Source organism: Bos taurus, chromosome 21 (genome assembly GCF_002263795.3).
Source record: "Bos taurus isolate L1 Dominette 01449 registration number 42190680 breed Hereford chromosome 21, ARS-UCD2.0, whole genome shotgun sequence".
NCBI classification, from domain to species: Eukaryota; Metazoa; Chordata; class Mammalia; order Artiodactyla; family Bovidae; genus Bos; species Bos taurus.
Window position 1 is genome coordinate 26,254,659 of NC_037348.1, and position 22,655 is coordinate 26,277,313.

Here is a 22,655-nt window from a genome sequence, read left to right on the forward strand (position 1 = left end):
ATTTTTTTGTTATCTTACATGTTAATATTACTTCTGATTTTCATTTTGAAATCTCAGAAAAAGACCTGAGGCCCAGGTCTTGTAGGAGACAAGGAATATTTCTCAAAAGAGACTGAAAGAATCCATTGTTTTCATTTGCAAATAGTCTCAGGAGTAGAAAGAACTCAGGAATGCCAGGTCCCTGCTCCCAAGATCATCTCAATGGGCTTGGGGATTTCTGATGTCGACTTAAGAAAATGTAGAATGTGAGAGTTGTGAGTTAAGCTTTATTCGGGACAAAATGAGGTTGATAGCCCAGGAGAACAGCACCTTAAAGAGCTCTGAGAAACTGGTCCAGAGAGGCAGTGGGGGAAGGTCAGTATAGATGTGATTTTGGTGAAGGGGGAGTACATGCAATCTAGCATGTATTTTTTGCAGGAGGTTATTGTTAGTCGCAAGGAGCAGTGGTCACCATGAAGGATTTTAGTGCTTTTCTACATGTGAGGAGATGCAAGAATTTGAAACCAGCTCCTGAAAATATGTATCTAAAGACTTGTCCTGCCAGTTTTCCCAGAGCACAGAGTGCCTCATTTCTGCTCTCCAGTCTGAATTCCTTTCCGGGGTGCTGAAGGTCGGCAGCTGCAGAAGCACCTGATTTAATCCTTGTAGAGGTAGACGGCAAGTGCCAATTTATAGTTGACACTGGTTAACCTGTACTGCCTCAAGACAGAGCCAAACGTCTGTGTGTGAGTACTCTGTATTACAAGACCTGGAGGGCAAAGTAGGTGGAGACCGTAACGCCGAAACCAGAGCTGTGAGCAGTGTGGTGCAGACTGCCTAAGAGCTGATGTGTGCAGTCAGACCTTGGATCTGTCTCTTACTCGCTTGGTGAGTTACTTAATCACCCTGAGCCTCTGCTTCCTTATCTGAACAATGGGCACAACACTGTATTTCATTGACACCATCAATTGTAAAATATATTTATTTATAATTGATTTATGTACCACAGCAAAAATCACACACACACAAGAAACACTTGGGTTTTCACCATTTCCATAGGTGTGTGGCTGTGAGATGTTTCTATCAACATTTCAAAAACTACCCTGTGGGATACTGTAATAAGAGATGAATGTTTTTATATATTTGTTAAAACCTATAGAATACATACCACTAAGAGTGAGCCATGATGTAAACTATGGACTTGGAGTGATTATGATGTATCAATGTAGGCTCATCAATTGTTTTTGCTTTAAATATTTATTTATTTTTATTTATTTGGCTCTCCTGGTTAATTGAGGCAACGAATTCTTAGTTGCAGCATGAGGGACCCAGTTCTCTGACTAAGGATTGAACCCCAGCTCTTTGCATTGGAAGTGCAGGCTCTTAGTCACTGGACCACCAGGGCAGTCCCCAGACTCATCAGCTGTGACGAAAGTATCACTTTGGAGTATGATGTTGATAGTGGGGAGGTTGCACTTGTGTGGGCAGAGGGTATATAGGGACTTTTTGTACTTTCTGCTCAATTTTTCTGTGACTCTTAAAACTGTTCCAAAAAATATACAGTCCACTAAAGAAAGAAGTGGAAACATTTCTAGATTAGAGGAAATGACAGAGACATGGCAACATATGATCTCACACTGGACAGAATTTTTTTTAATATAAGGAACGTTTTTCAGGTAATTGGGGAAAAATAAGTAGGGTGTGTGGCTTAGATAATTATTTAATCAGAGATAACTTCTCGATTTGAATAATTATAATGTGCTTATGTAAGACAGAGTCCTTGTTCTTAGGAAATACACACTGAAGTATTCAGCAGGGCTTCCCAGGTGGCGCTAGTGGTAAAGAACCCACCTGCCAACGCAGAAGACGTAAGAGACGTGGGTTCGATCCTTGGGTTGGAAAGATCCCCTGGAGAAGGCAATGGCAACCCACTCCAGTACTCTTGCCTGGAAAATCCCGTGGATGGAGGAGCCTGGTGGGCCACAGTCCATGGGGTCACAAAGAATCGGACACGACTGGAGACTTAGCATGTATTCAGCAGAAAGGGCTGTCATGTCTCCAGTTATTCTCAAATGGTTCATAAACCATTTGAGATTGTTCAAATGGTTTGAACTGAAACCACTGAAGATGTACACAGAGAGAGGAAGTGAGAAAGCAAGTACTGTGAAATATTGATGATTGGGGTGAATGGCAGGTATCTCAGTGGTAAAGATTATCCACCTGCCAATGCAGGAAACATGGATTTGATCCCTGGGTCAGGAAGACCCCCTGGAGACAAAAATGGTAACCCACTCCAGTATTCTTGCCTGGAGAATTCCAGGGACAGAGGAGCCTGTTGGGGCAATAGTCCACGGGTTTGAAAATGAGTCAGACATGGCTTAGTGATTAAACAACAACAACAGATACAACAAGCAGAGAGAAATGGAAAATTTCAAAGGTTCACCTCTAAATCATATACTAGATGGGTTTTCAAGTTCCCCTCTAGAAGTCTCTGACCATGATTAAAACAGGTAGATATTCAAAAGACCAAAAGCTAACCCCTCAATGAGGGAGACTAAGCATTCCCAAAATAAATGTTCTTGAACAGAAACAGATTTCCCTTGAACACTGTGACCTACAGGAAAGGAAATCATTGTCACCTGCCCTTTATTTGTGGTCATTTGCATGCAAATGATTGAACAGTCACAGACCAGTTGGCTGGATAATGAGTTTGGTCTAGACGTGTCGTATCAGAGAGACCACTGTGGATGCCAACAGAATTTCGAATATCACCTGGAAAGAGAGATTGATCATTAACTCTGTTAATTCACTGGGCATTTTTAAGCAAAAATTACCTCTGTAAATATGTAACATGTGAGAAGACCCAATGCACACAGTATTATCTGATAAAAACATCCAGAGAATCTGGTTATGCTGAAAAAGAAAATTGTTGTCGTTTGTGAGGTGGTTTCCAAAATGGATTCACACAAACAGGAAAGTGATTATCTAACAAAATATTATTTTCACATGCTGAAATTCTTCATTTATAAGACCAAATCAAAAATGCCCTAGCTTGTGAAATAGTAGTGTCAGAGTGATGTGAGAGTCAGAAAGTGCTGTACATAGAAGAGTTGTTATAATTCCTACTGGAAATGGAATTATTATAATCCTTCTCATGCACTGGGAAAAAAGGAAGACTTACATGGGCTTTCCTGGTGGCTCAGCTGGTAAAGAATCCACCCACAGTGTGGGAGACCTGGGTTGGATCCCTGGGTTGGGGAGATCCCCTGGTGAAGGGAAAGGCTATCCACTCCAGTATTCCGGCCTAGAGAATTCCATGGACAATATAGTCCATGGGGTCACAAAGAGTGGGACATGACTGAGTGAATTTCACTTTCACTCCACTAAATGGCATAGAGCATTGAGCTTTGGGTGGAAGACCTTTTTTCATACTCATTTCCCTCTTGTTCTCCAAGAGTAACTGATGTAGCTTTTCACATGGATCAAAACTATAGCAGGAAATTAAAAATAAAAATCCAGCCTAGAGAAGTTAAAAAATAGAGATGCTAGGGTTCTCTATCACTGGAAATGCGTGAGATGTTATAGATAGAAGCAACATTTCATTCTATGTATCCTATCAAGGAGGGAACAGTAGGGAGGCATGGTGGATTACAGGCTCTCTCATGTCTGATAAGATACTTAACCACTCTTTCCATGAATATTAGAATATTTCATAAAAAAAGAAAAAGAAAAATTGTCACTCAGTCATGTCTGACTCTTGTTGACCCCACGGATTGTAGTCCATCAGGTTCTTCTGTCTGTGCAATTCCCCAGGCAAGAATCCTGGAGTGGGTAGCCACTCCCTTCTCCAGGGTATCTTCCCTACCCAGGGATCGAACCCAGGTCTCCTGAATTACAGGCAGGTTCTTTACCACATGAGCCACCAGCAAAGCCCTAGAATGCTTCAAAGGGGTCAGGATATGAACTCGGTATAAAAGGAAAAAAAAGATAAAGGCAGTAGCTCACAGCTTAATGAAACAAAAACATAAAAAATCAACCCCAGTATAGAGAGATATATGCTGAAATGAAGGAAACGGAGGGAAATGGAGCCCCTCCGTGGAAGAAATCATGAAGTCACTGCTTCTAAGTGAGGAGGCAATAATGGTAAGAAGGTCATGGGTTGCTGTTGTTGTTTAGTCACTAAGTCGAGTCTGACTCTTGGCAACCCCATGGACTGTATAGCCTGCCAGACTCCTCTGCCCATGGGGTTTCCCAGGCAAGAATACTGGAGTAGGTCGCCATTTCCTTCTCCAGGGGATCTTCCCAACCTCAGGATCGAACCCATGTCTCCTGCCTTGGCAGGCAGATTCTTTACCACTGAGCCATTAGGAATGGGGGTGGGGTTCGGGGCAAAGGAAGCCTCCTGGTGTGTGTAGGAAATAACAAGTCCTGAATTTTACTACGGAGAAGGCAATGGCACCCCACTCCAGTACTCTTGCCTGGAAAATCCCATGGACGGAAGACCCTGGTAGGCTGCAGTCCATGGGGTCGCTAAGAGCTGGACACGACTGAGCGACTTCCCTTTCACTTATCTCTTTCGTGCATTGGAGAAGGAATTGGCAACCCACTCCAGTGTTCTTGCCTGGAGAATCCCAGGGACGGGGGAGCCTGGTGCGCTTCCGTCTATGGGGTCGCACAGAGTCGGACACGACTGTAGTGACTTGGCAGCAGCAGTAGAACTTTACTAGAATGTAATTGTTGATGGGGAATGGAGATTGAGTGTCAGAGGTAAAGGTCCTTTCCAAAGGCTCAGCCCTTGGACTAATTGGTAAGTGCTTCTTTCGTTGCCTGCTATATCACTTTCTGCATTTCTCTTTGTTAATTTTTTCTCCTTCTTTCATTTCTCTCACTTTGCAGCAGCCATCTGTGCAAACATCTTCCTAGCCATTCCATCCTTTTGGAATGGCAGCCCTGTGTTCTTGAGCGCTGCTTCTTCATGGCTCCAGCCACAGGGCTTCATCAGGAGCCTCATTCTTCTTACAGGATCAGGTCTCCTATCCCAAGAAGGGACAGTCAAAGTCACCTGCCTCATGGGCACAGCTGGCGTAGAGGCAGGCATCTGAGCCAGGGCCAGCCCCAGCCTCTCTCCATTCATGGGGGCCACACAGAGTTTCAGAGAGTTTGAGAGCATCTCCCAAGAGACGAACATCTCCAGGAAGGAAGATTATGCCTGTCCTATATGGTCCAGTCATTGTCTGCAAACCCACTCAATCACAGCCACCCTGGGGGCCAAGTAACTCTGGCTCATGCTAAGAGGAAGAGCTTCAGTCAGATTCAGGAGCAGAGTCTTAGGGGTCCCGAGTTACAGCCAAGAGTAAATAATAAACTTCAAATCAGCATGTTTTATAGTTGCTTTTGTTGTTATTCTGTCAACCACCAGAAAAATCTTAGCTAAAATCTGCACTGTGATTTTTGTCAGTTTCTTCTTGAATTCCATTTCATATATATTTTTAATTGGAGTATAGTTCCCTTACAATGTTGTGTTAGTTCCTGCTGTACAACAATGTGAATCAGCTATACTTATACATATATCCCTTCCCTCTTGAGCCTCCTTCCCATCCCACCCCTCCAATTTCTTCCTGAATTTCTAGTAGTATCTGTTGTATACATTTTCATGCCATGTGTTTGCATTCCTGGCCTCTTGCCATCTTAAAGTTAAAAGAAGATAACAATTCCTGGGATGTTATGCATCATACAAAGGAAGTCCTGTCTCTCATACCAAAGGGATACAAGCAGAGTCAAGGTGTTTGCTTTCCCCCACCCAGTCTTACCAGCATTGTGTCTGGCAACCCAAGTCATTCTGGGAACACCATACCCAGAATCACATGCTGTGGGACCCAATCCCATGGGTCTGTGTGTGTGTGTGTGTGTGTGTGTGTGTGTGTGTTTTAATGCAAATCTCAGCTTCCAAAGCAAGATCCTCATTTGGAATTTAAAAGAGTTCTAGGTTGTTTAACGTTTGAGTGGAATTCCTGAGCCTGTTAACTGGTCACAGTCTACTAGCTCTCATAATTAGCAAGAGACATTGTATTATGCAAACACCACTCAGTTTTCAACAATGACTAACTGCTCTGTTTCAGACTGTTTACTTAAGAGTGGGGTTTTCATCCACAATCGATGTTTCTGGGTAGTTACTTATTTAACACTGAGAGACAAGAGAGGATGAGCACCCAAATCACTCATTCCTCTACTACTTCTCAACACCCTCCTCATCCCACCACCAGCCCCAAATCCCGGCACTGTGGGTGACTTGGCTCCAAGTCTTATCTGGCTAGAAATACAGATCATTGGAACAGGATAGAAAGTCTAGGGCTAAACCCACGCACCTAAGGTCACATAATCTATGACAAAGGGGTTCTTTGCCTGGTGGCTCAGACGGCAAAGAACCTATAATGCAGGAGACCTGGGTTTAATCCTTGGGCCGGGAAGATCCTCTGCAGGAGGGCATGGAAACTCACTCTAGTATTCTTACCTGGAGAATCCTATGGACAGAGGAGCCTGGTGGGCTACCATCCATGAGGTCGCAAATAGTTGGACATGACTGAAGCAACTTAGCAATAGCACACACACAGCACAATCTATGACAAAGGAGGCAAATGCATACAATGGAGAAAAGACCGTCTCTTCAATAAGTAGTGCTGGGAAAACTAGACTGCTACATGTAAAAGAATGGAATTAGAACACTGCCTAACACCATACACAAAATTAAACTCAAAATGGATGAAAGACCTAAATGTAAGGCCAGATACTATAAAACTCTTAGAAGAAAATATAGGCAGAACACTCTGACAAAAATCATAGCAAGATCTTTTTGACGCACTGCCTCGAGTGATGAAAATAAAAACATAAATAAACAAATGGGGCCTAATTAAACGTAAAACCTTTTGCAGAGCAAAGAAAACCATGTAGAAAACAAAACCACAACCCTTATAATGTATATGGTGACTGCAACCATGAAATTAAAAGACGCTTGCTCCTTGGAAGAAAAGTTATGACAAACCTAGATGGCATATGAAAAAGCAGAGACATCACTTTGGCGACAAAGGTCCATCTAGTCAAAGCCATGGTTTTTCCAGGAGTCACGTATGAATGTGAGAGGTGGACCATATGGAAGACTGAGTGCTGAAGAACTGATGGTTTTGAACTGTGGTACTGGAGAAGATTCTCCAGGGTCTCTTGGACAGCAAGGAGATCAAACCAGTCAGTCTTAAAGGAAATCAACTCTGAATATTCATTTGAAGGATTGTTGCTGAAGCTGAAGCTCCAATACTTTGGCCACCTGATGCGAAGAGCTATCTCATTGGAAAAGACCCTGATGCTGGGAAAGACTGAGGGCAGGAGGAGAAGGGGATGACAGAGGATGGAATGATTGGATGGCATCACTGACTGAATGGACATGAGTTTGAGCAGGTTCTGGGAGACAGTGAAGGACAGGGAAGCCTGGCATGCTACATGCAGTCCATGGGGTCTCAGAGAGCTGGATACAACTTTGCAACTGAACAACAACAACAAATTATGGGAGAAAATATGTGCAAATGAGGCAACTGATAAGGGATTAATCTAAAATATACAAACAGTTCATGCAGCTCAATAGAAAACAAAACAAAACACCAAATCTTATCTAGCTATTGAGCTGTGTGACCTTGGCAAAGTCAGTTCCCTGCCTTGAGTCTCAGTTCCCTCATCTGCAAACTCTGGGGGCTGAATTGGGTGATGCCAAAAGGCCCTTCCACCTGGAAGGTGTGGGGATCGGGGGAGAAGATGAAATGTCTCCTTCTCTGTTAAAACTCAAATATGTTTATTACTTACTAAAAACCACAGCACCACAGACTCCAAGCAGACTATAGGACACAAAGTGTCCCAGTGTCTTGTAGTCATCCACATTCTTTTATTGCCATGGACAAATGCAAAAAGAAGGACTAAAGATATTTGCAGAGTAACATTTTAGAAAAATGGGGAGAAGGCGACAGCACAGTTAAGGCTTCCCCAGTGGCTCAGACGGTAAAGAATCCACCTGCAATGTAGGTGTTCAATTTCGGGGTCGGGAAGATCCCCTGGAAAAGGGAATAGCTACCCATTCCTGAATTCTTGCCTGGAGAATTCATGGATAGAGGAGACTGTTGGGATACAGTCCGTGAGGTTGCAAAGTGTCGGACATGACTGAGCGACTAACACTTTCACTTTTCAACAGCACAGTTGAATATATGTGTGTCTGCGAGTAAAACGGTCATGTTCGCTACAATTTTAGTTTTTTAGGGAGACTATTAAAAAATATATTTGGAGATAATACCAAAATGAGCCACATGGAGTGGCTGACATATGAATGCCAAGGAGAGAAACTGGCTTACTTCTAAGGGGTGTGGAAAGTTGGAGAAGGGAAAGAGTTTGGTGGCAGTGAGGGTACAGTGATGCTGGGGCCTATGTGAAGATACTCGTACAGAGCAGAGCCTAAAAAAGAATCGCCTGGGTAGCAGAAGCATTAAAAATGGATTTTTACCTTGCTTGAGATGGAGTGACAAATCTTCAGTCAAATATCCTTGTTGTTCTTGATTAGTCGCTAGTCATGTCTGACTCTTTGTGACCCTGTGGACTGTAGTCCCCCAGGCTCCTTTTTCTATGGGATTTTCCAGGCAAGAATACTGGAGTGGGTTGTTAATTCCTCCTTCAGGGGATCTTCCTGACCCAGGGATCAAACTTGTGTCTCCTGCATTGGCAGGTGGATTTTTTACCACTGAGCCATCAAGGAGGCCCTGTGTATTTGTTAAGTGCATGGGGTTATTTGAGTGTGCTGCCATTTGGGAGGATGTGGAAGAGAGGCTGAGCTCTCATTTAACTGACGCTGGGAAAATCAGGGGCAGCGACTTGATACAAGGATGGGGTGTACCCAAACTGTTCTCTCTCTATACCTCATTATCTGTCTAGGCCTGGTCCACCTTTTTTTTTTTTTATTACTTTTTAATATTTATTAATTTATTTGGCCGCACCTGGTCTTATAGTTGTGGTACATGGGATCTAGTTCCCTGACTGACCTCAGGTAACCTTGGCCTGCAGTGGTTTGAAGTAGAGCTTCAGTTCCCCACCAGAGATTGAGATGGGGTCTTGGAGATAAGAGGACCTAGTCACTAGGTCAGTGGTCAGTGACAAGGCCCTTCAGCTTTGCAGAAAAGAGTTCCCACAGAGATAGAAAGTTGTGAAACCAGTATTTACTAGAGTACAGTTGGTGTGGATAGACACACAGGCAGGCTCAGAGAGAGAGTCATGCCCTGGTGGTAGTTTGAATCACTTTTAGTGGGTATTTCTTCCAGGTTTCCTCTGGTCAATCATTTAGATTTGCCTGGTACTGACTCTGTATTTGGTATATCTCAGGATCCCTTCAGTGTGCACGTGGGCATCTCTTAGCCAAGGCAGACTCTAGTGAAGAGGCCTATGGGTAGGTTGACAACACTTACTAGGGTGGCTGCTGCTGCTGCTGCTAAGTTGCTTCAGTCGTGTCTGACTCTGTGCGACCCCATAGAGGGCAGCCTACAAGGCTCCCCCGTCCCTGGGATTCTCCAGGCAAGAACACTGGAGTGGGTTGCCATTTCCTTCTCCAATGCACGAAAGAGATAAGTGAAAGTGAAGACGCTCAGTCATGTCCGACTCTTAGCGACTCCACGGACTGCAGCCTACCAGGCTCCTCCGCCCATGGGATTTTCCAGGCAAGAGTAGTGGAGTGGGTTGCCATTGCCTTCTCTGACTAGGGTGGTGCCCCCTCCCTTTTTGACCACCATGGAGCCTTTCTGTGCATATATAGTCGGGGAGGCCTCCTTAACTTTGAGAATGAGGAATATGTGGTCTTTTATGTCTTATTTGGGCAGGGCCCAGTGTCCTCCTTGGGCTTCCCAGGTGGTGCTAGTGGTAAAGAACCCGCCTGCTATTGCAGGAGACATAAAAGACTCAGGTTTGATCCCTGGGTCCGGAAGATTCTCTAGAGAAGGGCAAGGCAACCCACTCCAGTATTCTTGCCTGGAGAATCCCATGGACAGAGGAGCCTGGAGGGCTATAGTCCATGGGGTCACAAAGAGTTGGACACGACTGAAGCGACTTAGCAAGCACAGCCTCCTCTGTCATCCTATTTTTGCGGAATTTCTACTATTTTTTAAAAAATAATTTTTTTTATTTATTTTTGGCTGGGCTGTGTCTTCCTTGCAGCACATAGGCTTTCTCTAGTTGCAGTGAACAGGGGCTACTCTCTAGCTGCAGGGCTTGAGCTTCTCATTGTGGTGGCTTCTCTTGTTGGGGAGCATGGGCTCTCGGGCATGCAAACTTCGGTGGCTAGGGCACGTGGGTTCAGTAGTTGTGGCTTCTCAGCTCTGGAGCACAGACTCAATAGTTGTGGTGCTAGGGCTTAGTTGCTCCATGGCATGTGGGATCTTCCTGGATCAGGGATGGAACCCTGGGTCCCCTACATTGGCAGGTGATTCTTTACCACTGAGCCACCAGGTAAGCCCCGGGATTTCTGCTATTATGGAGTTTCTGTCTATAAGGGAGAAACTGTTCAGTGTGGGTCCCATCTATCTCCTGCCTCACGACCAAGGATGGAACCCAGGAGCCCCCTGCATTGGGAGGTCAGAGTCTTAGCCACTGGACCACCAGGGAAGTCCCACCAGCCTGGCCCACCTTGGTGCTGGTTGCATTCATGCCCTAGTTTTCCCTTGAAGAGTCTTTCTTTCCACCTCTCCATATTCTGCTCATTTTTTCAGAATAGTGTGTGTGTTCTTCATCACTTTGGCCTCTCTCTGCCCCCATTCATTCATTCACCAGTGACCACACTGAGCCCCAAGCAGCTGTGTGCTTCTGGAGTACAAACACCTTATTCTGCTGCCCTCATGGCCACTCAGACTAGAAGTACAGGGAGGGCAGAGCCCCTGTGGCTCTCTTTCCATGGTCCACCCAATACATCGCCTTGTCCAGGCACACAGCAGACATTCAATTTCATGGAATCGATAAACAAATGAATATCATTAAGCGCCTATTAGTCAAATCAATAGTGACAAATACTCCCCTGGAAGAAAATGCTGATTTGAAAATAACATCCCAAGCATTTTTTCTCTACTCGCCCCCTCCTTCTCCACCAAGTGCTTCTTTGTAAGGATTTAAGACAGTCTGATGTTTTTGCAAACGTGTCCACATTAAGAGGCCGTCTTGCCCTTTGTGGGTCTCACCTGGGAGGGGTTCATTCGTCACTGGAGCCTTCTCAGTGGGTGCCATCTCCTTCCTATGAGCAACCGTGCTGTCTGGCGAAGAAACAGTCCCTCCCAGCTCTCTATGGCTAACTTCACCAGGATAGGCAAACAAAAGCTCTCAGAGACTCTTAAATTCTCAGGTGGTTGTGTAAAAGCTCCTGCAACAACTTCGGGTGATAACCAAAGACAGTCACTGTGCAGAAAGGGAAGTCGAGCTGACAGCCTTTCCAAGGGCCGAATCCTGCACAGTTTCCCGGGTCTGGTGTTCGCTGGGTGCCCTCGGCAGCTGTCCTTCCGTGCCCGTGGCCTTGGAGGTGCCGGGGGCCTTAGGAGTCTCGGCCCTGGGAGCCGAGCGGCGCGGCGCCGGCATGCTAAGTGGGCAGCACTGGGGCGCCTTTGTTTCTCTCCATCTTCCCTCTGAATCTTAATGGGCGGCCCCCCACCCTCTCGGGCCCGGCCCCCTGGCCCAGGAACAGCGCCCCTTCGAGCTGTGTCCGGGACCCCCGGGGTGGGGGTGGGCGAGGGGAGACTCGGACCTGGAGAGCGGGGAGGGGGCGCGCCTCCAGCCCGAGCCTGGGAACCTGAGCGGCCCCGAGGGGGCGGCCCCCGACTCGGGGGTCCGGCCGCCCGCCGCCCCAAGTCTCGCGGTGCTGCGGCCCGGCCCGGGGAGCGGCGGCCGGGCGCCCCCCGCGTGTGACAAAGGCTGAGGCCGGAGAAGGAGGCCGGGGAGGGGGCGGAGGCGACAGAGGCGGGGGCGCGGGCGGCCGGGCGGCGGGAGAGCGCGGAGCAGCGCCCGCCCGCGCCGTCCTTTGTGTGGCGGCGCAGGGGCGGCGGAGGGGCGGCGGCGGTGGCGCCTGGGCCTGCGCTGGCCGCGTTTGCCCCGGGGGGGACGCCCGGCTCCACGCCGCCCCCGCTCCGCGCCCCCGCCCGGCGCGCGCCCAGCCTCCCGAGCAAGATGGCAACCCCGGCGGCCGTCAACCCTCCGGGTGAGTAGCGGCCGCGGGCCCCGCCGCAACCCGCGGGCCCTGCCTGGGGCCGGAGCGGGCGGGAGGGGCTGGGCGCGCCGAGCGCCCCCGGGGACGCGGAGCGGGGGAGCTGGACACCCCCATTCCCGGGTGGGGTAGAGCGGGGCGCTGTCATTCTGCGCGGCAGCCTCAGCCTCAGCACCAGCTCCAGGATCTCCATCCCGGTCTCTGCCCGTCCCGATCTCGGGGATGCGTCCCCTCCGGCCCGCGGGCGGCGCACGCCGGCCTCGCATCCCTGGGAACCAGAAGCGCCTGTCCGGGATCCCCTGAAGTTCCGAAAATACCCACCTTCGCCTTCCCCATCCAGCGCCTTTTTCTCTTCCGGCCCGGGCCCCTGTAGCATCAGGCGTCAGCCGGTCGGGACGGGTAGGAGGGTACAGCGCTGATGAAGGGAAAAGTTCGGAGCCAGGATTCAACAGGGTGGAACTCCGGGATGGTCCCCTCAAGCTCTGGTCCTTTGATCCCTTGGCGACTAGCTACTGTGTGTCCCCATCTTTAGTAGACACACATGCACACAGCCTGTAGAAACAGCGTGGAGAAGCCCAGGCCAATTCAACGTCCTCTGCTTTATAAGGCTGACCAGCTCCCAGGGTGCTGTCTATGACAATTCTGCTTACTGGGCGGATTTCAAAAAAATGAGAAGAGGTCCTGATCAAGTGGGAATAACGACATGGTTTGGAATAGTAGCAGAGAAATTCTGTTGTGTTTGGAGAAATGCTCTACCTTGTGAATAGGACGGCCGGAAAGGTGTCTGAGAATGGAAAGGCGGACAGCTGGGCTGACTGCTACAAAGTTTTGGGTGCTGTGCAGTGACTGCTATGGCCGTGGCGTGGTGTTCGGCCCCGGTGGAGGGTGCGAGGGAGTCAGACAGAGGCCAGCCCTCGGGAAATTCCTGGTAGCCGGAGGTCGGAGGTCGTAGTGGGAGGGGGGCGCGGGTGGAGGCGGGGGGCGCGGGTGGGGGGCGGGGGCGAACATACGCAGTGTCTAGCAAAGGAAAAAAAAAGTTAGAAAGGAAGGATCAGTTCCATCTGAAGTAGTAAGGCAAAGCTTTTGGAGACTGGGCACTTCAGAACTGCACTTTGAAGAGTTGGAACACAGACCCAGGTGCGAAAGCCACTTGCAGGTGGAAGGGATGGTGTGAGTCACGGCGGACTTACTCTGAGCATGCGCAGATGCAGTGAGTGTTGGGACTCTAAGCCGGAGAATTTCACACCGAGCGGTTTGGCAGTGGCCAGACTTTACAGTGGAGAAGGCAATGGCACCCCACTCCAGTACTTTTGCCTAGAAAATCCCATGGATGGAGGAGCCTGGTAGGCTGCAGTCCATGGGGTCAATAGAGTCGGACACGACTGAGCAACTTCACTTTCACTTTTCACTTTCATGCATTGGAGAAGGAAATGGCAACCCACTCCAGTGTTCTTGCCTGGAGAATCCCAGGGACGGGAAGCCTGATGGGCTGCCGTCTATGGGGTCGCACAGAGTCGGACACGACTAAAGTGACGCAGCAGCAGCAGCAGCAGACTTTAGAGTAGGAGGAGAGGAGGACAACAGAGGATGAGATGGTTGGATGACATTACCGACTCAATGGACATGAGTCTGAGTAAACTCCAGGAGATAGTGAAGGACAGGAAAGCCGGACCTGGTGCAGTTCATGGCGTCACAAAGAGTTGGACAGGACTGAACAACAACAGGCTTTAGAGTGGACCGACTGAGGAGTATGGACTCCCGCATTCCACATTAAGAGAATTCTCTATGATATTGCACAGGGAAGTTACATGATCACAGTGCTTCTGGAAGATTAATTTGTTAGCTCAGGTTTGAGGTAACATAGGAATGAGGGAGCAAGACTGGAAACAGAGGGGCCGGGTTGAGATGAGGCAGGTGCTGGGGAGGGGGTACTTAGTGGCCCTGACTTGGAACACAGAGAGGAAGGACAGTCCTGTTGGGCAGGTGGAGGAGCTCAGACTTGCACCTCTTAGATTAGGGGTAGGCTTAAAGGAGACACAGACACAGAGGTGAGGAGCCTGAGTAGCTCTAAGGACGGAGGTTCCATTTGCAGAAATAGGGAGTCTAGGAAGAACAGATGAGTCTCCTGTCCAGATGCTGAGTTTGAAAACAGCTTTGCCAGTTTGCTTGTGATTGAAGCCTACAAGTTCAACCTGTTCAGCTACTTAAAGATCAATGTTAAGTTGATGGATTTAAATGTTATATTAGGATAAGCAAAGGATGTTAAATGAGGATATTTTAGTCCAATATAGGTTTATAATGGAAATAGGAATAAAATCAGAGGCAATGTACATTAACATATGTAGGCTATGGGGTTTCCCCAGTGGCAACCCACTCAAGTATTCTTGCCTGGAGAGTCCCGTGGACAGAGGAGCCTGGTGGGACATGGTCCCAAAGAGTCGGACACAACTGAGCAGCTGAGCATGCACACACACACACACACACACACACGCATGCATGCATACATACATACATACATACATAGCATAACATTGCTGTTTAATACATTTTGTGTATCACATTGTTCCATGAGGCAAATGTAATAAATACAGGGCAACTGCCAGCCTTGGCCATGCTGAGCACATGACTGCCTGTGCCTTAGACTTTGGAACACTTGAACTGTGCAAGTGGAGGGAGTTGTTTTTATTATTTATAAACACCCAACTTGCTTGATAGAGACAGTTGGGTGTCTGTTTTTCTCTGTTGGCAGTGATACCAGAGATACTGAGCATGGTGCGATCTTCCCAAGGGAAAAAATTCCTTTAGGTGGTTGACCTTTCTCTTACTTACCCATCTTTTCTTTAAAAAAAGAAATTATTTATTTGGCTGGGCCAGGTCTCAGTTGGGCACTGGGGATCTTAAGTCTTTGTTGCAGCGTGAAGGATCTTTAGTGGCGGCAGGGGTCTAGTTCCCTGACCAGGGATCAAACCCTGGCCACCTGCATGGGGAGCACAGAGTCTTAGCCACTGGACCACCAGGGAAGTCCCTCACCTGCCTTTTCTCTGAATGACCCTCCGCAATAACCCTCAGGTCTGTGGATCAAGTTGTTTTTGCACCCTGTGAATCTTGAACTTCTCTGGGGAAAGGGTGTATTTCCTAAGGGAGACATCTAAAGGTTAGAGCCCAAAGACGGGTTTCAGATTTCTCTGGCAATTTACAACCAAGAGAGGCAAGGTGCCTGAGCTGGGTACCCAGAGTCCACCTCTCCTAGGCACGAGTCACATGATGCTTCTTTGAATGCCCCCTCCTCCTCCCAGCTCACCTCTCTCCCCAGATGTTGTTGTTTTGCCAAGAATAAGAGCTTAGTAAACACAGACAAGTGGACTGGGAGGCATCCGATTTTTTTCTTCTAATGCTTATCTCTGTTCAGGATACCAAGGTGACAGGCCATCACTTCCCCACCCCACCCACTTGTTCCTTTTTTTCCAGCTGAGCCCTGCAGACCAGCAGACCCATTTGCAGTGACACTTGTCTGTGCTGTATGGTAGGGGCACTCTGGGGACCAGGTAATATGAAGTTGGAATCTTCCTAGTTCCATGTATTCAGGAGATCTGAGCCAGGTTCACACTCTAACCACCTGCCCCTTCTAGGTGCCCTGTTTGGGTTTTGGATTCTACCAATTACTCAGCGAGGAGGAGTGGTCTTTGGAGCAGGATGGGTTTGGCCCCCTGCTGTTATGGTATCTGCCATCGTAGTCCGTGGGTTTAGCTCCCATCTCCTGGGGCCCCTGACCCCTCCCTGCTGCTGCTGCTTAGTTGCTTGTTCGTCTCTGACTGTTTTTGACCCCATGGACTGTAGCCCACCAGGCTCCTCTGTTCATGGGATTCTCCAGGCAAGAATACTGGAGTGGGTTGCCATGCCATCATCCAGGGGATCTTCCCGACCCAGGAATCAAACTGTGTCTCCTGCTTTGGCAGGCAAGTGAGCCACTGGGGACCCCTCCCTACTTCTAGGTCATTTGCTGTCCCTGTCTTGGTTGCTGATACTATGGCAGTGGCTGATTTTTTAAAATTTATTATTATTATTTTATTTTTGGCTGCACTAGGTCTTCATTGCCAGGTGTGGGCTTTCTCTAGTTGTGGCACCTGGGCTTAGTTGCTGCGTGGGCATGTGGGATCTTAGTTCCCCACCCAGGGATAAAACTCATGTTCCCTGCACTGGAAGGTAGATTCTTAACCACTGTACCTCCAGGGAAGTCCCATGTCCAGTGTCTTTACACATTGAATTTCATGGTATTTAGAAGACTGTTGATGGCAAGATCAGTTCAGTTCAGTTCAGTCACGCAGTCATATCTGACTCTTCGCGACCCTATGGACTGCAGCACGCCAGGCCTCCCTGTCCATCACCAACTCCCAGAGCTTACTCAAACTCATGTCCATTGAGCCTGTGATACCATCCAACGATCTCATCCTCTGTTGCCCCCTTCTCTTCCTGCCTTCAGTCCTTTCTAGCATCAGGGTCTTTTCAAATGAGTCAGCTCTTCACATCAGGTGGCCAAAGTATTGGAGTTTCAGCTTCAACATCAGTCCTTCCAATGAACACCCAGCGCTCATCTCCCTTAGGATGGACTGGTTGGATCTCTTTTCAGTCCAAGAGACTCTCAAGAGTCTTCTCCAACACCACAGTTCAAAAACATCAATTCTTTGGTGCTCAGTTTTCTTTGTAGTCCAACTCGCACATCCATAGATGACCACTGGAAAAACCATAGCCTTGACTAGACGGATCTTTGTTGGCAATGTAACGTCTCTGCTTTTTAATTTGCTGTCTAGGTTGGTCATAACTTTTCTTCCAAGGAGTAAGCATCTTTTAATTTCATGGCTGCAATCACCATCTGCAGTGATTTTGGAGCCCCAAAAAATAAAGTCTGACACTTTTTTCACTGTTTCCCCATCTATTTGCCATGAAGTGATGGGATCAGATGCCATGATCTTCGTTTTCTGAATGTTGAGTTTTAAGCCAACTTTTTCACTCTCCACTTTCACTTTCATCAAGAGGCTTTTTAGTTCCTCTTCACTTTCTGCCATAAGGGTGGTGTCATCTGCATATCTGAGGTTATTGATATTTGTCCCCGCAATCTTGATTCCAGCTTGTGCTTCTTCCAGCCCAGTATTTCTCATGATGTATTCTGTCTATAAGTTAAATAAGCAGGGTGACAACATACAGCCTTGACATACTCCTTTTCCTATTTGGAACCAGTCTGTTGTTCCATGTCCAGTTCTAACCGTTGCTTCCTGACCTGCATACAGATTTCTCAAGAGGCAGGTCAGGTGGTCTGGTATTCCCATCTCTTTCAGAATTTTTCACAGTTTATTGTGATCCACACAGTCAAAGACTTTGGCGTAGTCAATAAAGCAGAAATAGATGTTTTTCTGGAACTCTCTTGCTTTTTCGATGGTCCAGCAGATGTTGGCAATTTGATCCCTGGCTCCTCTGCCTTTTCTAAAATCAGCTTGAACATCTGGAAGTTCATGGTTCACATATTGCTGAAGCCTGGCTTGGAGAATTTTGAGCATTACTTTACTAGCGTGTGAGATGAGTGCAATTGTGCAGTAGATTGAGCATTCTTTGGCATTGGCTTTCTTTGGGATTAGAATGAAAACTGACTTTTTCCAGTCCTGTGGCCACTGCTGAGTTTTCCAAATTTGCTGGCATATTGAGTGCAGCACTTTCACAGCATCATCTTTCAGGATTTGGAGTAGCTCAACTGGAATTCCGTCACCTCCACTAGCTTTGTTCGTAGTGATGCTTCCTAAGGCTCACTTGACTTCACATTCCAGGATGTATGGCTCTAGGTGAGTGATCACACCATCATGATTATCTGGGTCGTGAAGATCTTTTTTGTACAGTTCTTCTGTGTATTCTTGCCACCTCTTCTTAATATCTTCTGCTTCTGTTAGGTCCATACCATTTCTGTCCAATAGCCTTTTCAGTTCAGTTCAGTTCAGTTCAGTTGCTCAGTCATGTCTGACTCTTTGCGACCCCATGAATCGTAGCACGCCAGGCCTTCCTGTCTATCACAAACTCCCGGAGTTCATTCAGACTCAAGTCCATCGAGTCAGTGATGCCATCCAGCCATCTCATCCTCTGGCGTCCCCTTCTCCTCCTGCCCCCAATCCCTCCCAGCATCAGAGTCTTTTCCAATGAGTCAACTCTTCACATGAGGTGGCCAAAGTATTGGAGTTTCAGCTTTAGCATCATTCCTTCCAAAGAAATCCCAGGGCTGATCTACTTCAGAGTGGACTGGTTGGATCTCCTTGCAGTCCAAGGGACTCTCAAGAGTCTTCTCCAACACCACAGCTCAAAAGCACCAATTCTTCAGCGGTCAGCTTTCTTCCCAGTCCAAGTCTCACATCCATACATGACCACAGGAAAAACCATAGCCTTGACTAGACGGACCTTTGTTGGCAAAGTAATGTCTCTGCTTTTGAATATGCTATCTAGGTTGGTTATAACTTTACTTCCAAGGAGCAAGTGTCTTTTAATTTCATGGCTGCAGTCACCATCTGCGGTAGCTTCTGTCAAAAAACAGGAGTGATATCTGAAAAAGAGATATATTTATTTCTCGGGCATGATTTATTGAGTAACTAGTATGTATCGGTAGCTAGGTGCTGTGCTAGCTTGAAGTTGGGAAGAGCTGGGCTGGTTTGAGGACCCAGAAAAGGCCAGGGTGGCCAGAGAACAGTGGGTGAGCAGGGGTGATGGTGATGTGGGAGGTTGGAGAAGGGAGTAGAAGCCACTCATGGGAGGCATGGATTGGGATAAGGGGTTGAGATTTGGTGCTAAGAGCAATAGAGAGCGCAAAGGGTCTTGAGCAGGGGAGGTATGTGGTACCACCTGCAGTGACTGCTGTATGGAGAGTGGACTGGACGGAGGCAAGAGGAGAAGCCAGCATCCTGTTAGAGCTTGTTGACATGGACAAGGGCGGCGGTGAGCATGGAGGGAAGGGGATGGAGTTGAGATCTATTTGGAGGGCAGACTGCTATGCTGAGCAACTCCAGAGACACCAGTTATATCCTTGGCCACATTGCCTGCAGCAGCCCTTTTTTGGGTTAGCACCATATATGGTGTGGGGTTGGGGGAAAGAACAGTTGAGGTTGACTCCTAACACCTGGGTGGTAGGAGATGATGGGGAGATAGTGAGGTGCATGTGGCCGTGGGGTGTCCGTGAGGCTCCTGCACTTAGCACTGTGGTGGAGGTCCCATGGAGACACTGGCAGGGAGCTGCTGGGAGGCCGTGGGCCAAGTGGATTTGAGCAACCAGGGCTGGAGATGTAAGTGAAGAGTGGTGTTTGCCAGCCTCTCAGCAGCTTCTCTAAGGCCTTTCCTTGGGGTATGTGAGCTCCCCGAGAGTGGAACACCTGGACCACATCCCTTGAGTCCCCCAGCATCACCTCCATAACTGCCTCATCCTCGGCCTATGCTGAGATACATGGGGAAGTTACTTCTGTATCTTTTCCAGAACTACACCTCCATTGCGAGTGTCAGCTCAGTGCTGGGCTGTCCTTAGGAAAGGAGCGTGCAGTAGACTTGCCCAGGGGTGGGATCCACTGCATGGGGAGCCAAAGAGGTCCTCACACAGAAGCAGGTAGAGCCGCTGTCATGCGGGTCAAGCTGGTGGACTAGCTGAACACACAGAACTTGTTGTTCAGTGAAGAAAAGCGAGGTCTCCCACTTCTCGTCAAGCCCTTTCCCACTTGAGGGCCTTAGCCTGTGCTGCTGTGTTCTCTTCTGAGGATGAAGAACTGCTCACCTGTCCTTCCTACTGTCTCCTACCCACTCCCCACACCTAACCGTTTTCTCCCATGCCACTCCTTTTGTTTCCTTCTGGTCTCAGCTTGAATTCTTACTCCATTGGAAGAGGTTCTCCTGATGCCTTTATCAGTGGCTCAGTGATAAAGAATCCGCCTGCCAATGCGGAGACCTGGGTTCGATCCTTGGGTTGGGAAGATTCCCTGGAGATGGAAATGGAAAGAAATCCCACTCCAGGATTTTCGCCTAGGAAATTCCTTGGACAGACCAGTCCGTGGGGTCGCAAAGAGTCAAACATGACTTAGCGACTAAACAACCACCACCGCCGCTGCTGCAGAAGGAGAACAGGTCAGACCGGTAGCAGCCTGGGGACCAGTTGGTAGTCTCGGAAGACCCGTATGCTCACCAGATTCCCTGTGGCAATCCCACAGGGTGCTCCCCTTCCCAGCCTTCTGCTCTGGGTGTGAAACTGCTGCTGTGTCCTGTGTGCGCACCAGCAGTCATGGATAAGGCCCCCTGGGCTGGTTCTCATTCACCTGCCTCCCCCACCCCGCCAACCCAGGGGTCGACACGGGTCTCAGGAAGGTGGCATTGAGGACCACTGGCTTTGCAGTTGGAAGTGAGGCCCTTTTCATATAAGCAGAGCCTGCATGGTTTTCCAGACTGTGACAGTTGGGCCATTTTCTGGGCAAATTCATAGCAAAGCAAAAATGTTCACCAGTAAGGAGTTCTTGATTTTGGACATCGTGTGGGGCATTTTTACTGCTCCAGGCATGTTGCGAGGGCAGCTGAGCGGAGCCTAGAGAGGGTCTTCTCCCAGCACCCTTCTGAGGAAGTGGCTTCTTTCTCCCCATAATCACTTTTTCCCTGAATACAACAAGAAAGATAATGTGTGGATGATAAGAAATTTGAAAAATACACAAAAGTGCTAAGATAGTTCTCCTACCCGCTATTAATATTTTTGCATATGTTGTTACAGATCTTAAAAAACATTAGAAATTAATACAAAATAGAATTTTAGTGTATATTACATATTGTATATTGTAAATTAATTCTATGTTGGAATAAAATAAACAGTTTGCCGTTTCCTTCTCCAGGGGATCTTCCCGACCCAGGGATGGAACCCACGTCTCCTGCATTGGCAGGTGGATTCTTTACTGCTGAGCCACCAGGGAAGCATTTTATTCCTAGTGATCACCAGATGCTATTCTCTTTCTTATTTGAAGAGACTCTGACTGAGCCAAGTGGCAGAGCATCTAAGAACCCAGACACGGGGGCCCAGAGATGTGTCCATACAGTGCTTATGAGCTGTGGAGGTGGGGGGCATTCCTGGTTGTCACAATACCAAGGTGGGTGGGAAGGTGGGGGGAGGTGGCATCTTGGGGGTAGTGGCCAGGGATGCTGGCAAACATCCTCCAGAGCACAGGGCAGCTCCCACCACAAAGAATGATCCAGCCCTAAGGGTCACCAGTGGGAGGCTGAGAAACCCCAGTCTACAGGGACAGGACTTCTTGTGGGTCTCTGGGCAGTGGCCACTGGGAAAGGAACTTGAGAGTTCCATGGGGCATGTGGCTGACAGGACACAAAGAGGCTGGCCCCCGAGGCCACCACTTCAGAATAAGAAACCATGGTGGCTTTAGAAACTAGATGGTACTTTTCAGAAAATTATGATATCCACAGTGAAAGTTAATTTAAATGGAAATAACAGAACTGCATGAATTTTTTTTATTATTATTTTTAGAACAGCATTGCTCTTTCTATCACATCAGCAAGTTCGAAATGAGGCCTCGTCTGGGTTCATTTGCCGTAATTTTATATGCTTGATGGATTCCAAGCCCCCCAAAGAATGAAATGAATGAATGTGATCAAGGATCACAGCTGTGTTCTTTCTCTTTGAAAGCATTTCAGACCAGAAAACTTCTAATTCGGTTCAGCCAGCCTTCCCTGGGCACCCCTCTGCCCCCCTGTACCGGGTTCTGGGCGGGTAGAGAGATTCTGAGTGAAATAGGTTGGCTGCAGTGTGTGTGCAGCCGGTCTTCTCAACAGGCAGTATTGGGACAGTCTTATGCCAATGACCGGTGGACTTTTACGGACAGGCAAGAACGTGGACCCCCACCAGCTCCTCCTGAAGGGCAGAGAGAGAGAGAGTTACAGGAATGGCTTGGAACAGGGGCCCCCAACCTCTGGGATCTAATGCCTAATGATCTGAGGTGGAGCTGATGTAATAATAATAGAAATAAGTGAGTGAAGTGAAAGTCACTCATCGTGTCCAACTCTTTGCGACCCCATGGACTGTAGCCCACCAGGCTCCTCTGTCCATGGGATTTCCCAGGCAAGAATACTGGAGTGGGTTGCCATTCCCTTCTCCAGGGCATCTTCCTGACCCAGGGATTGAACCCAGGTCTCCTGAATTGCAGACAAATTATTTATGATCTGAGCCACCAAATGTAAGGTACTTGAATCATCCCCAAACCGTCCCCTCTACCCCTCTGCTTGTCTGTAGAAAAATTGTCTTCCACGAGTCCAATCCCTGGTGCCAAAAAGTTTGGGGACCGCTGGCTTGAGGGTGCACAGCTCATTTTAGCACCAGAGTATATGCCTTTTCCTAACGTCAGCCTCACAAACCACAGGT

General features: G+C 48.1%; 2 protein-coding genes across 8 annotated transcripts in view; one reads left to right on the plus strand and one right to left on the minus strand.

Moving 5' to 3' along the window:
- Positions 1-13,195, minus strand: part of CTXND1 (cortexin domain containing 1) — a 116,710-nt gene extending 103,515 nt beyond the window's left edge. The window contains exon 1 of one of the 3 annotated variants that reach the window (XR_003031405.2): positions 12,557-13,195. The gene's annotated coding sequence lies outside the window, so the exon portion shown is untranslated. Of the gene's footprint in view, positions 1-11,222; positions 11,633-12,556 lie in introns of those variants that run through there. The other 2 variants (XR_001494556.3, XR_003031404.2) reach the window with 2 other exon arrangements.
- ARNT2 (aryl hydrocarbon receptor nuclear translocator 2) overlaps positions 844-22,655 on the plus strand; it is a 204,009-nt gene continuing 182,197 nt past the window's right edge. For 2 of the 5 annotated variants that reach the window (XM_024981869.2, XM_059879098.1), the window contains exon 1: positions 12,122-12,229. In XM_024981869.2, the coding sequence (XP_024837637.1) occupies positions 12,199-12,229 (31 nt within the window). In that variant the 5' untranslated portion in view covers positions 12,122-12,198. 5 annotated transcript variants of the gene reach the window in all.